We start from the raw sequence: 16,177 nt of genomic DNA on the forward strand, positions 1-16,177 counted from the left end.
CTTTGGATAAAAGCGTCTGCTAAATGAATAAATGTAAACTTAAACGTACTCATCTACTTAAATTCAGAACATATATTTTTAGTATGTAATTAACATAAATAACACTTAACATACATCATTTACATAGAAGTAGAATGATAAAACATGCAATTATTCACAGCCCCCATTTTAATCAAGGGACACTTGTGCAAAAACTTCATGAAGCACATGTCTTATAAAAGTAGAACAGGAGAATTTTTCATTCAAATATATGCAAATATTATGAGCACCTGAATAGCATTTGAACTGTGCAGTGTGTTCAGACAGTCCTAGTATGGATGTGTGTGTCACCTGTGGGGTCTGTTTCAGTATGTAAGAGGTGCAGGACAAGCTGGTGGATCCTGAGCTGCTGCTGGATGACTGAGCAGAACCAGATGAAGAACTCTGAGACTGGTGCCCTAGAGAGAAAGAAAAATACAGTGAGAGCCGTTTCTAAGATTTCACAATAGAGCCACAAGCATCACATGAATTACCAGCCAAAAGGCCATGTCTGGCTCTAATAATGACTCACTCAAAACTCACCAGAAATAAGTTCTAATAAACTCACAAGTCATTATCAGGATTCTCACAAAAAATAAATTAAATGATACTGACTGCTGGGGAAGAGGACCTTGAAAATGACCGTCACTTACTTCCACCTTATGTTTTTTTTTTAAAGATATACTGTGTACAAGGCCAGGAAATATATCAAATGTGTAAGTAATTGTCTTAACAGGTCAAGTTCCACTTTACTCAGTCCTTACTAAAATTCTCAGGACATTTTATCCAATTTTCTTCAGTGGAAGAGAGTGAGGGTAGAACTTACTCAATCTCAATCCCTGTTGTGTTGACAGGTATAATATTTTACTATTCTGGGTTAATAAAGTAGTGTGTTTGTAGAAAAGACTCAAAAAAATAAACCTTATGTTACACAACACTGATGAAATGTTATTGACCCAAAAGGACCAGTGTTTGTTAGAGAGAGAGAGAGAGAGAGAGAGAGAGAGAGAGAGACAGACAGACTGAAGTTTGATGTGTGTGTGTCCTGAGTGAAAGTGCATTATTTGAGTGACCTGCACTATTTGAGGCTCTCAGGATGGCTCCCTGGGGGATGAGCAGCAGTTTGCCCTTGCCTGACGGGTTCTTGCTATTCGTGGTCAGGTACAGCTTGGTGCCCGGAGGCAGGTTGGCCAAATTAGCCAAGTTATTCACTGGCAACTGCAGCGTTGCCATTACTGAGGAGAATGCAGACAACACAATTTCAATGACAAGGGAATTAGCAAGTCAGTGAAAATATAATGCATTATTAATCATTCATTTCCAGTAACCACTTAAGCCTGGTCATGATCCATCACAGACAATGCGAAAGTCAGTCTAAGGAACATTGGGCACAAGGGATAAACCCTGGCTGGGACCCGAGTTAACACACACACACACACACACACACACACACACACACACACACACCCCTAGAGTCAATTTAGCGTAGCCAATCCATCTACTGACATGACATGCAAGCAGAAGAAAATCAGAGAACCCAGAGAAAACTCTGACAGAGAGAAAATGTACAGAAACTACACACAGGCTGTAGTTTGAGCGGAGGTTCAAACCAGGGACCCTAGAGCTTTGAGGCGGCAACGTCACGCACCACGCCACTCTGTCGCCCTTAATATAATGCAGCAATAACAGATATTACAAATCCTAACACCAGATCCAGAAGGGAAAATGATAATGCCATATTGCAGCCACACTGTTAAATGTTTCCCACAGTGTAAGTAATAAACAGCAGAGATTTCAAGCTGTTTCCTCACACCAACATTTATTCATTTACTCAAACAAATACACCCATTTTCCAAGTGCTGGTAAAATTGATCAAATGTAATCCCATTTCCCCCCAAAGTTACACAGATACGAGCAACATTACAGTGTGATACTGCTTCTTCTAATCAACACTCCACTCTCTAATCACACATTCCCTTAGTTCTCAGCTTTTTCACATCCCTTTTCCACATGCTCCCAAAATACTCAATGTTTCCAAATATGCGCGCGCGCGCACACACACACACACACACACACACACACACACACACACACACACAGTGTGAATACAAGACGACAAGAAGAGCGGTTTGTTTTTGACAATCTCCCACTCTTTAAACACAAGGCTACAGTCGGCATCTCCACATCTCTTCTCTATAGTTTCAATTATAAGGAATGGCTGGCACAAAATGATTTATTTTTTGATTCAACAGGCTTAGGTAAATAAGCATTTCCCTTATAAGTGGTTTCAATAAATTTAAATTTGTGCTAATATTAACCAGTTATGTGATTTAAACTTAATGTTCTGAAAACTAATGGTATGTTGCGTTGTCCTACAGTATCACATTCACTGATGCGTCACAACAAACTTTACATGGCATGACTGCACTTTGTTTTAAGGAGACATATAAGGGTTTTGAACTCTGACCTCCACTCTTGCCACTGCCTCCTGATCCTCCTGTTGATTTGGCACTGGTGTGCACCTGCTGTACAGACACCCCACTGCCGGTACCTGTTCCGCCCCCACTGACAATCGCCTTAGCCACGCCCTGCGCCACCACCTGCTTCTGTCCCATTACCTTGGAGCCAGCAGGGCTGGACTTAGCAACCAGGATTTGTCCACTACTGATAGCCACCTGCTTTACTGCAGACTGCAGGGCAGAGCCAACTGGAATCCCCACCATCTAAAATTAAGGACAGTGAGAAGAGAGGAAGAAGAAAAGAGAAATAGAGATAGACAGGAAGAGAGTAAAAGAGATCACCATACCAAAAGGTGAACAGAGAGACAGAGACATAAAAAGGAGTAATTAAGTGATGTATATCAACAACAATGCACTCCTAGACTCAGATGAGCAACAACTTGTCAGGGAAACTTAGCCCTACATTAAGGTTCTGAAGCTTGTGTGCTGGTTGCAGACAGACTATACGAGTGCAGAATCAGATACTGCTGTGGTACATCAGTGGCTTTTACATTTGAATAAGACAGACTGGCTGTAGTGAAACATGAGCCAACCGAATAAAAACATACCTAAATAGTAACTGTAACTCTGCACATCAACAAAGCTGATAGATGAAAACCAGTATACTACCTGGTGCATTGCTAATTCTCGTCTGTACAGAACAATTCATTTTTACATACAAATCTATGGGGTAGTTTAAGGGCGGAAGGCTTAAACAGACCAACAAATGTTGGCAACTTAGATCATTAATTCTAGTTTCACACAAAACAAATTGCATCTCTCGCTCTCTCTCTCTCTCTCTAAAGCAAATGAGAAGCCCTGACATTCTAAAGACAATAAACATTCATCCCACATATGAAGTTTTTAAAGTCATATAAGACAATTAAACAACAAGCAAGTTTAGATAGAAATCAAGTCAATTACATTGAAAAGGAACATTTATTCAATGAATATATGATGTATAAAGGGATTATTCATTTATTATGTCTGGAAAACTGATTTTAGCATGTCACCATAGTTCTAATTGTCTAAAATCATTAACTAAATGGGACTAAATTGTCACCTTGGTAGGAGTGGCTCCACCTCCTGACCCCACCCCACTCTTCTGAGGTGACACAGCAATCATGTGACCTCCTTTCACAGTCACATACTGCTGCTGTGGCTGGGCCGGCGCTGTGCTTCCGGCCTGCTGCTGTGTGGATGTCTGAGTGGTCACTTCTCCTGGCTCCTGCTTAATGATCACCTACAACATGATGAGAAACATCAGTGTAATGGGATTATAGTCTACGCATGATGTATATTAAGTATTAAGAAAAACTTAATACTTAGTTGGAAACTGCTCTTATTACCTTCCACAGCATGAGACAAGCTGTTGCTACACACCGCATTTCATCAACTCTCACTGTGTATGTATCATGCCAATGTTTTAAACTGTTTATGGTGAGGACTGTAGCTATTAAGTATTAAACGACAGTTACCGCCAGGGAATATTTTCAAAAATAATTGTGAAAAAACTTGAATGGTCTATTCAATGTCAGTAATTTCAAAACAAACCAGATAGCAACACAAGAAAACACTGCTCAAATATCAGCTGAATTTGATGAGTAAAACTCTCAGAACTATAAATGTTAAAACAGGCAATGAGACCGCCATCAACATTTGATTTTATTTGTGTGTGTGTGTGTGTGTGTGTGTGTGTGTGTGTGTGTGTGTGTGTGTACACATGTATTGTAAACAGTGCATCCGGAAAGTATTCACAGCGCTTCACTTTTCCCACATTTTGTTATGTTACAGCCTTATTCCAAAATAGATTAAACTCATTATTTTCCTCAAAATTCTACAAACAATACCCCATGATGACAATGTGAAAGTTTGTTTGAAATCTTTGCAAATTTATTAAAAATGAAAAACAAAAAAAGCACATGTACATAAGTATTCACAGCCTTTGCCATGACACTCAAAATTGAGCTCAGGTGCATCCTGTTTACACTGATCATCCTTGAGATGTTTCTACAACTTGATTGGAGTCCACCTGTGGTAAATTCAGTAGATTGGACATGATCTGGAAAGGCACACACCTGTCTATATAAGGTCCCACAGTTAACAATGCATGTCAGAGCACAAACCAAGCCATGAAGTACAAGGAATTGTCCGTAGACCTCCGAGACAGGATTGTATTGAGGCACAGATCTGGGGAAGGGTACAGGAACATTTCTGCAGCATTGAAGGTCCCAATGAGCACAGTGGCCTCCATCATCTGTAAATGGAAGAAGTTTGGAACCACCAGGACTCTTCCTAGAGCTGGCCGCCCGGCCAAACTGAGCGATCAGGGGAGAAGGGCCTTAGTCAGGGAGGTGACCAAAAACCCGATGGTCACCCTGACCGAGCTCCAGCGTGTCTCTGTAGAGAGAGGAGAACCTTCTAGAAGAACAATCATCTCTGCAGCACTCCATCAATCAGGCCTGTATGGTTGAGTGGCCAGATGGAAGCCACTCCTCAGTAAAAGGCACATGACAGCCTGCCTGGAGTTTGCCAAAAGGCACCTGAAGGTCTCTCAGACCAAAGATTGAACAAAGATTGAACTCTTTGGCCTGAATGGCAAGCGTCATGTCTGGAGGAAACCAGGCACCATTCATCACCTGGCCAATATCATCCCTACAGTGAAGCATGATGGTGGCAGAATCATGCTGTGGGGATGTTTTTCAGCAGCAGGAACTGGGAGACTAATCAGGATTGAGGGAAAGATGAATGCAGCAATGTACAGAGACATCCTTGATGAAAACCTGCTCCAGAGCACTCTGGACCTCAGACTGGGGCAAAGGTTCATCTCCCAACAGGACAATGACCCTAAGAACACAGCCAAGATAACAAAGGAGTGGCTACAGGACAACTCTGTGAATGTCCTTGAGTGGCCCAGCCAGAGCCCAGACCTGAACCCGATTGAACATCTCTGGAGAGATCTGAAAATGGCTGTGCACCGACGCTCCCCATCCAACCTGATGGAGCTTGAGAGGTCCTGCAAAGAAGAATGGGAGAAACAGCCCAAAAATAGGTGTGCCAAGCTTGTAGCATCATACTCAAAAAGACTTGAGGCTGTAATTGGTACCAAAGGTCAACAAAGTATTGAGCAAAGGCTGTGAATACTTATGTACATGTGCTTTTTTGTTGTTTTTTATTTTTAATAAATTTGCAAAGATTTCAAACAAACTTTGTTTGTAGAATTTTGAGGAAAATAATGAATTTAATCCATGTTGGAATAAGGCTGTAACATAAAATGTGGAAAAAGTGAAGCGCTGTGAATACTTTCCGGATGCACCGTAGTTAATTTGCAATAACATCTGAATAAACTTAAAGCTAAACCTAATAAACAATCACAGATTTACACTCATGTTATCGATGTGTTCCTCAGGGACATGTACTGGACAAAAAAAAAAAAAATTTATATATATATATATATATATATATATATATATATATATATATATATATATATATATATATATATATATATATATATATATACACACACACACACACACACATATACATATACACACACACACACACACACACACACACACAGTGGCAAGAAAAAGTATTTGAACCTTTTGGAATTTCATGGTTTTCTGAATAAATTTGTCATGTGTGATCTGATCTTCATCTAAGTCAAGGATATTGACAAATATGTGTCTAAAATAATAACTCACAAAAAAAATTCTGATCTTTCATGTCTTTACTGAACACACTCATTCAACATTCAAAATGGCAGTGAAAAAATTAAGTGAACCCTTTAGAACTAATAACTGGTTGACTCCCACTTGGCAGCAATAACCTCAACCAGGCGCTTTTAGCCCATTCTTCCTGGCAGAACTGCTTTAGCTCGGTCATATTCTTTGGACATCTAATGTGTATGGCTCTCTTCAAGTCATTCCATGGCATCTCTATTGGGATGAGGTCTGGGCTCTGACTTGGCCACTACAAAAGGTGGATTTTGTATTTTCTGAAGCCATTCTGTTGTGGACTTGCTCCGGTGTTTTGGGTCGTTGTCCTGTTGCATCACCCAACTTCTACAGAGTTTCAGCTGACATACAGACATTCTCACATTATCCTGAAGAATTGTCTGATATACTTGGGAATTCATCTTCCCGTCAATGATTGCAAGCTGGGCAGGCCCTGATGTAGCAAAGCAGGCCCAAATCATGATGTTCCCTCCACCATACTTTATGGTTGGGATGATGTTTTCATGATGATATGCCGTGCCCTTTCCACGCCAGATGTAGTGCTGTGTGGTTTTTCCAAATAGTTCAATCTTAGTTTCATCAGTCTACAAAACATTTTTCCAATACCGCTGTGGAGTGTCAATGTGCTCTTTTGCAAACTTCAGGCATGCAGCAATGTTCTTTTTATTAAGCAGTTGCTTCCTTCGTGGTGTCCTGCCGTAGATACCCTGCTTGTTCAATGTTTTACGTATTGTACACTCATGAACAGAGATGTTAGCCAGTTCCAATGATGCCTTCAAATCTTTGGCTGTCATTCAGGGTTGTTTCTTTACCTCGTTGAGGAGTCTTCATTGTGCACTTGGTGTCAATTTGACTGAGCGCCCACTTCTTGGTAGAGTAGCAACAGTCCCAAAGTGTCTCCATTTGTAGATTGTTTGCCTAACTATAGACTGGTGAATTTCTAAAGTCTTTGAAATCACTCTGTAACCCTTGCCAGCTTTATGTAAATCAACAATTCTTGATCGTAGATCCTCTGAAAGCTCTTTTTGGCGGGGCATGGCTCACATAAACGTGTGCTTCTTGTGCAGAGCAAACTCAAAGTTTGAGGGGTTTTTATCAGACAAAGTAGCTGTAGTCCACACCTCCAAACTCATTTTCTTAACGAGACTCCAATTAGCTTTTTTGAGGTCATTAACTCAGGGGTTCACATACTTTTTCCACAAGCACTATGAGGGTTTTTTTGGTTGTTCTCAATAAAAGACATGAAAGATCAGAATTTTTTTGTGTTATTATTTTAGACACATTATATTTGTCAATACCCTTGACTTAGATGAAGATCAGATCACATTTTATGACAAATTTATTCAGAAAACCATGAAATTCCAAAAGGTTCACATACTTTTTCTTGCCACTGTGTGTGTGTGTGTGTATATATATATATATGTGTATGTATAAAACTAAGTACTAGCTTAGATACATCACCAGTGTAGTATGCAAAACGTAATTTGTACGATCTGTTTTCCCACAATAAACCAACACAATGCTCAAAATGCTGCTTGTTGCTGTAATGAGAGATTTATAACTTACTGACAGACAGAACTGTCACAGTAAATCATGCTTTCTATGCTTCTGCTGAGTAATTTGCTTTCCTCGCACCACTCCTCAGACTCAAAAAGACCACTTAAGAGTGACTAGATAGTTCTGAGAAAAACAACATAAAAGTTATAAGCAACATCAGCCTTGCGAGTGGTGATGTTGAAGTTTACGCAAATATTACCCAGAATTAGGATCACCCCATTTCCATTGGAAGATGAGAAAATCTGCTGAAACAAATGTAAACACTGGAAGTTCACAGAATATTTAGACAATTTGCACTGCATATTGAATGCCACAAGACCAACGTTAACCCACTTAAAAAACAATCCAAACAGATTTAGATTTTCTGGGGCTGTAAAGGTGCAGTGAGTGATTCTAGTAACAATTTAAAACTCAAAACACAAATTCAGCTCCTCAGTACAGTGCTCCCTCCAAAGCCATGCTCCTAAAATACACACATGCTGTGTAGGCTAGAAATGCAATATGACTGAAAGGCAAGAAGAGATGCACCCTTGTCCTGACTGGCTGGATGTTGCCTTGACAATTTTTTTCTAAGCAGATATGTAGACAGCTGCAAAATGTAAAGAGAAATATTACAAAAAGTGACTTGAAAAAACGCTGATTCCAGCTTTAACATTTGTAGCCCGTTGCACTGTTATGAGTAAATGATCAGACACCCCTACCTAGAAATTCGACAAATATGCTTAACAGGCACAAGCATAACTTGGAGGTCTACTTGGAGGTCTTTCACACTCTCTAATGCACTCTCTCGATCTCTCTCTCTCTCTCTCACAGAGAGAGAGAGAGAGAGAGAGAGAAAGAGACACACACAGACACAGCTGCTGAAGGCAGCTTGCTGCTCAGCCTGGCAGGAACTATTAATATCTTTGTGCGTGAAAATAGCCAGTGGTGTCAGGGGAGAGAAAACACTGCAACACCCTCGGAGCCTGTCCCAGATAGAGTATGAAGATTCCCTAATCTACACCAACTGTCACTGCATGGAAGAGCAAAGCTATAAGGCTGTAGGCCTACAGAAAAAAATGTAAAGAGCAAGAAAAGGAACAGAGAGAAGGGAGACAGAAGATTGGGAGAAACTGAGTAGTCAGAAAAATTTAAGAGAAATTGGAGAGGAACAAGTCAAACTCGACACCAACAGCATTGCAGGGGACGCCAACCAAGTCTAATTCTTCTCGTTACAAGTTTGTAGGCCAGAACTACCCTTCAAATAAACTTCAGATGTACATGAAGGAAGCTACTGAAGAACTATTTCAGACATTTGGCCTTCTGAATCTTCTGACAGACAACCAGACAGCATAATGCCTCCCCCACTCTGTGGAAGAGGCATAAAAAAAAGCATGGGAGGACATGCCATGATGCCGTATCGATACACATCAAGGGTGCATTAGGGTCGGCATTATCTATGCCAGCACTCTGAATCACAATACACCTGCTTTGATATTGAGCAGAAAGTGTCATGTAGGAACAGCTGTCACTGCATCAGATCACAGGTGCCAGTTAACACCTACTTATTACATTTCAAGCACCAGAGTTGCATAGCCGTTAAGAAAATAAAGACTGACATCCCGCTTTATAGATTTGGGCTGTACAATAACTGCTAGATTGGAATTATTATTGTTTATCATGATTAATTAGCCAAATTAAATAATTTTACCAGTCCTGGTAGGTTGTTCTAATAATAATAATAATAATAATAATAATAACAACAACAACAACAATAGATGATAAACTAAAAAAGAAGGTGGCACAATATCATTCATATGGAGTCATTAGGCAAGTGGAAAAGCAAAGTTGTAAGTTTGGGAGTTTTAATTTTTTTAAAAAGGGGAGAGGTGCCTACAGTGTCCAGAATTTTGCGGACACAGAGCCTAGTTTGAGTATCAGGAGATCAGAGTGTGCATGCAGGAGAGTATCAAAGAAGGAATCTAGATAAGTGAGTAGAGTCCAGACCATGAAGGAATTTAATAACACAAATTATTCTGTATTGTATTCAGAAATAAACAGTGAGCCAGTGCAACGCTGCATCATGTGCAACACTGAATTATGGAAAACTGAAATCAAACACTGTACTATTCAAAACTATTACTTTACATGTGGCTGATCATCTGGCTGTGGATGGAAAACAGAGCAAAAATAGAATTTAAGTGAAATACGAGTTGAGGAAAGTTTGTTCAAGCATCAACTTGACCTCCCTACATATAAACTCACCTACATATGACACTCAAGTAGCTAGATGGTATAGACAGAATCCATGCATACACTACACAGTATATAACAATACATCACAGACCAGTCCCCACCTACTTGTTGTCACTCATCAAACCCTGCTCTGTATCACATTCACTCAGAACAAGAAGGTCTCAAGTTGACCTTCAATCCCTCACAACACAAGGGAGACACTGATCAAGGCTCTGTCTTGGCAACCAGGTGGCAGAAGAAACTTCCCCTTAATAATAATGATAATAATAATAATAATAATAATAATAATAATAATATCACCACCAAACTACCTACTCAATAGCACAACTGCTAGTGCTACAATGGTACAGTGCTGTATTAGCTGGTCATGCCGCCACCCAACACTTTTCGTGGGACCCATGGGTTTTATCTGAAAGGTGACAGAAAACTGCAGCTAATAAAGTCTGTAACAGTCATTGAGAGGCACTTTATTTTCTTCAGTTTGGATGAGGATGGTATCAGTATAATCAGTTATCCCCTAATTGTCCTTCTTTCTGTGGGATAAGATTTCTGGACATACTGCAGTTCTGTATGTTGCAGGAGGATGTCTGCAGTCATTTTGACTGATGCACATGAGATATAAGCAATCTCTGTATAAATCACCCAGATGGGCATGTCATAATGACACTTGGTGGATACACTAAAAATTCCATGCCTACTACACCCCCCCATTTCAATACAATATTTGACCTTTATTATCGGTGCTTGCTGTAGGACTTGTGGCTGGGCCAGCTGTGCTTGAGCAGTAATAGGCCACATGATGCGCTAGGAATAATGTTGTCTATATTTTACTGTTCTGTGTTTAAAGGCCAAAGCTTCAATGGGAGACAATGCAAAAGAGCACTTCCTGCAGTGCCTTTATACTGAAGAAAAGCACTAAAACTATTTTTAGGAACTATAGATATGATGGAAATTATATTTTTGAGAATGACATTTCCATAAAATATCTTACATTATCAGTATTTATTCCTTTGCCATTTGATGCAGCATGCTGAACCAAAACAAACAAACAAACAAACAAACAAACCGAGCATACACTGCTGACTGGGAAACATCCCTAGTGAGGGGTCAGTGTATATGTAAATATATGCATCAGCAGCATAACATTCTAACTGTAGACCATGTAATAATAAATAAATAATATTGCGGGAACGTGCACATATAAGGAATAACAGTAAGCCAAGAACTGAGTCTGGGGGAACACCATGAGAGAGGAGAGACATGTCTGACCTAAACCTTTTAATTCCTACAAAAACTGCTGTCTGTCTCAGTGGTTGGATCAGAACCTAAACAGGACAGTCAGTTCAGGAGTATGTCACAACACCCTGTATCAAAAGAAACAGTCAGGTCCAGCAGAACAAGTATGCTCAGCCGCCCACAATCAGCAACCAGCAATAGGGATGGGCGATATCTTATCGTTTGCGATATATCGGAATAAATTCTCCCAACAATAAGAATTAGTCTTCCCGCGATAAAAAAGATAAAGCCTAGTTGATGACGTATTTCTGTGTGTGACGGTCTGCAACCCATTCGCAGCTCACGTGCTGAGCGAAAACAAGTATGGCGGAAGGCGAACGTGAAGCTGAGGAGGAGTTTATCGCTAATCAATCTGGAACTGGTTTGGTTACAGAAAATCAGTTTTACTTTTAGATCAATGTTTGTGTTTCTGAGTCTCTCAAGACTGCATGCAGCGGTCACGTGTAGCCAAAAACAGTGGTGAATGATACTGTATTTATATCGTCACTGATATTGTTATCGCAGTAAATACCAGAAAATATCGTGACATAGTTTTAAGTCCATATCGCCCATCCTTACCAGCAAGCCATTTGTATTCTTGACAAGTCCAGTTTCAGTACTACAGCCCTAAAATCTGACGGAAACTCATCAAGGCCGTGTTCTTTAAGACCTAGAGTACAGCTACTAGCGAACACTGGAGTAGCTTGCCTACAACAGGCAGGTTGGAAATAGGTCTGTAATTACTGAGCTCCTCTGGGTCAAGTTTTTTTGTGTCAAGTATATTTTTATTATTGGAGCTGCTGGATTTCAAATTAAAATGACAAAGATTACAGATTCCTTTTCAAAACAACTCAAAAAATAGAGGAAAAAAAATGTATATACACATATACATATGCGCATATAGAAAAAAGGAAAATAATAAAACCCATGTATACTGTTGTAATATAAATTACAACAATCTTACATCTACATATTATCCCACCCACCCTCATCACCTGCTGAAGATGAAATCCAACTAAAAAGAAAAGGAATGTAGTGCAAAAAAAAATGCAAAACAAAGACCACTAAACTGCAATAAGCCCTGGCATTTTAAGAACTGGAGTGATTGCAGCCAGTTTTGCGTTAGAGGAACAGAGCCAGAATGAAAAGGAGCACTGGCAGAGTTAGTTATGAGTGAACTGAGAAGAAAGATCTGTTTTGACTATAGAGGAGTAGGCGACGTGGTAGCTCTGGGTGCTTTAATCAGCATAGCAGTGGGCGTCAGCTGCAGACTGAAAGAAGGTGGGTTGAACTGGTAGGTAACACGTGATGATTCTCACCTGTGTGTGCACTGTGTGCTGTTAAAACTGCAGATAGATATTTTCTATTTAGCCGTTTTTAAAAGTCAGATATTTACAGTAAAGCTCAAACAAGTTTAATGATAAAAAGTATAGTATAAAAAGGGCTCTAGGGTTTCCCTGACAGTGGTGTAGGCATTGTAATGTAAAACATCATCCTTGTAGGCAAACACATGCACCGTGACACGTTTTCTTACTGAGGCATTCTATTTGGTGAGCAGTAGCTTTCATACTGCAGACTCAGGAGTAAACTAAGGGGTAGGATGTGTGAAAGTCACAGCACTCATACTGAAAGGAGCAAGCTAATTCAGAGCAGTAGTGAGAACATTTTAGTGGCTGACCACCGAGTGGCTGCTCTGGGTATGGAGTTGTAGTCTCAGGGATTAGAAACTGTTCGAGCACGCTCACTAAGGCAAGAAAGCTCATGTTTTAAGCTTTTGAAGAAGTGATGCGGTGCGTTGGACACCTGTGCTTCAGTGTTCAGAGATCCCAAACATGCCACACAAGTTAATAGGTGAAACCTAGTGTGCACACAGCAGCTATAACATATTTAGCTGTATCAACATGAATATTAAAATCTCCTAGGAACAGCATGGCAAGCTAGATGGAACAGAGAGGTCTGAGTAACTCAGACGGTTAAAAACAGGTGACGCTTGTAGGGAACAGTAAACTAAAACCTCCTACAGGGACTTAGGTCCAGGGATTTTCAGAGCATGATACAAAAATATATGACCTTATAACTAGATCAAAACAGAACAGCAAGTCCACCACCACAAGCAGTACTATGTGGTTTATACTTGTACGATACTATGGTGCTTGGTTCAGAGCATTAGGCTGTTGCCAAGTTTCACACGTAAATGTGTCTAATAAAGTGTCCAGTAGGTGTAAACTGCTTGATACTCTTGTTCAGTATCAGTGCTAATAATGGTGGTTCGTTTCACTAATAGATAACAGAAGACTGTGACTGACATATTGTGCATGACAACAGATGGGTTACTTTTTTTTTTATATATATATAACTTTTTTTCCCAAAGCTTTTGTGTTCCCTCGCAAAACCCGTTATAAGTTCGGTCAAACACTTCCTGTTTATTTTCCTTCTGGTAGTGGTTCAGACAGCTCCGTAGGTTCACAATGGAGCGGTTCATAGAGTTTTATTTTGGACTCAAATATAAAGAAATGCGGTCTTTGCTTAGTTCGAGGCACGGTTCTGATGCAAGTGAAAGACACCTGAAAAGGATATTATGCGAAAGAGCACTGTATTGACGAAAAAATTACTCAAGTGTTGCTGTAAAGATACAAGCGCGAACCACCGCGCAGAGGTCTCTTGCAAGAACAGGTTTTGTGAGAGAACACAACAGGTAGGCTATCTTTACGAGGGAATGGAAAAGTTTTGCGAGAGAACGCAAAAGCTTTGAAATGTTTTTTTTTTCTCCCATCCCAATTTATTCTAACACTGCCATGTCACTTTAAGGGCTAAGTAGGTTACAGTGAGTACTTTTATACCTCCAATTTGCAATGGTAGGTTTGGCTAATAAAATGGCCAATGAGTGAAACCATAGTGAAGTTATGCCTAATGAACCGACAATAGAGTGTATACTGAGCAGATTATGATGCTGTAACATATACACAGTGCAGACAGAGGCAGCCCTGGACTATAACCATGGACACAGTCAACTAAAATATAAAACACTGAGAAGAATTTACCCTCTTTAAAATGTCACCATACACGTACTCATACACACAGGCTAAAGACAAGAAGGATCAGCCTGTGTGTACAGGCTACAGCATCACCATCCTTATAGCCTGTGTAAAGCTGGTGCCAAGATGTTTGAAGCTTGAGAGAACTCTGAACTCTCTGAAGAAAAAGGACTCTCAGAGGAAATAACACTCAAACTCTCCCCCACAGAATTAGCATCTTCACCCGAGATAACATCACACGAGGGGATGACAGATCACACTTTACATTGCTTCCTTCTTCCTCTCTCCTCACACCCTTCTCTTTCTCTGTGTTGAGATCACCTTAAACTTACCCAAGGTCTATATGCATTACATAACATGTTTAATGTGAATAAGAAGTTGACTATACATGTTTACTATCAATCAAAAGGTCTCAGTGTGTCTGGAAAATATGGTCTCAGCCCCTCAGCAGCAGTTCAAATATCTAGAGAAAAATATTGGATGGCGTTAAAAGCATACCCTCCCCAGGTCCCTCACACAAATGACCTCGTGGATGTAAATAAGGTACATCCTCCCACAGACATCAAAGCAATCCCAAAGGTCAACTGGCCAAATTCCAATACTAATCACAAACACCACCATTTGGTGGACCTACAGAGTATCTGGGTATTTAGGGGAGAGTGGGACAAAGATTCAGGGAATCTGTAGACAGATCTGAGATTTTAGAGTCCAGGCTAACAACTTGACTTTAGTCAAGTGTACTTAGAGTGTACAGGCTCGATAAGGAATTTCCATTAAGGACAACAAAGTTGATTGACCAACCAAAATAGGGTGAAGTCTAAACATCTGGTTATTGTAATATTTTTCTAGTTAATGTGTACATAGGAAACTATGGCATGATTATATAAAGCTGTTTTTAACTTGTTTTAATGTTGGCCTATCTCTGTAAATTTTAGCGGTCATGACCTCTGACTACAAATAATGATATTATAATTAAGCGTTACTATCTAAGGGGACTAAACAAAGTACTTTTTAGATAAAAGGCCAAGCGTGGGCGACCATCTAAATAGCAGTAATCAATTACCTCTGTCTAAGGCTGGCGAGTTTGTGACTGTGAGATCCGCGTACATGGCCGGAGCGAGACTCCGCGACATGGAATCCGAATGAACGAATACAATCTAAAATCAATCTCTAAATCAAAGTATGGGATTAACTAGAAGTAATCAAATGTAAAAGATCAAAAGTATTTACAAAATCATGATCTACAAATAACTAGGAATAAGTACAACCTTGAGGTTTTTACAATTGGAGTCAGATATTATTTAAGAGAGAGTCAAACAGAATTGGAATAACAAATTTAATAACCCAAATGGAACCACGTCATTGGATACTGGTCGTTGGAACAGTGAGTGGGTCCTTACAGCCTGTGACACAGTGATCTGTCATATGTTTACAAGTATGTAAGGAAGCATTTATTTTTATTTTCTGTCATGTATTTTAGCAGATTTTCCAGACTATTATGAATAAAGTAGAACACCAAGTAGGATTATTCTCGACATACTGCAGCACACCCTCTCTTCCCAGTTTCACACCGTGTGCTTGCAATATGCTCCTATTGGGACTTAGTGTCACACACCTATGCATCTTCTCTTTCTGTCATTATGCGGACCTGCCAACACTGCTAACAAGAAAATTCCAGCAGGCGGTGAGAAAAACCAGAATAGCATCTATCGGTAGGCAGGATGACCCCCTAACAACATAAGTGATTAAAAACAGATGTTGCATCAGATGATGAACTGGCTACAACTAAAAGTAGGGAACATGTTACTTATATTTTGTT

The 16,177-nt window shown here is 39.9% G+C and overlaps 1 protein-coding gene across 4 annotated transcripts in view; it reads right to left on the bottom strand.

Moving 5' to 3' along the window:
* The window catches only part of yeats2 (YEATS domain containing 2), a 59,844-nt gene that overhangs the window by 23,553 nt on the left and 20,114 nt on the right, over nucleotides 1-16,177 (bottom strand). For all 4 annotated transcript variants that reach the window (XM_053651769.1, XM_053651771.1, XM_053651770.1 and 1 more), the window contains 4 exons: nucleotides 3,580-3,759; nucleotides 2,486-2,741; nucleotides 1,092-1,253; nucleotides 331-437 (listed from right to left, as the gene is read on the bottom strand). In XM_053651769.1, the coding sequence (XP_053507744.1) occupies nucleotides 331-437; nucleotides 1,092-1,253; nucleotides 2,486-2,741; nucleotides 3,580-3,759 (705 nt within the window). The remainder of the gene's footprint in view (nucleotides 1-330; nucleotides 438-1,091; nucleotides 1,254-2,485; nucleotides 2,742-3,579; nucleotides 3,760-16,177) is intronic.

This window comes from Ictalurus furcatus, chromosome 20, assembly GCF_023375685.1.
Source record: "Ictalurus furcatus strain D&B chromosome 20, Billie_1.0, whole genome shotgun sequence".
Classification (NCBI taxonomy): Eukaryota; Metazoa; Chordata; class Actinopteri; order Siluriformes; family Ictaluridae; genus Ictalurus; species Ictalurus furcatus.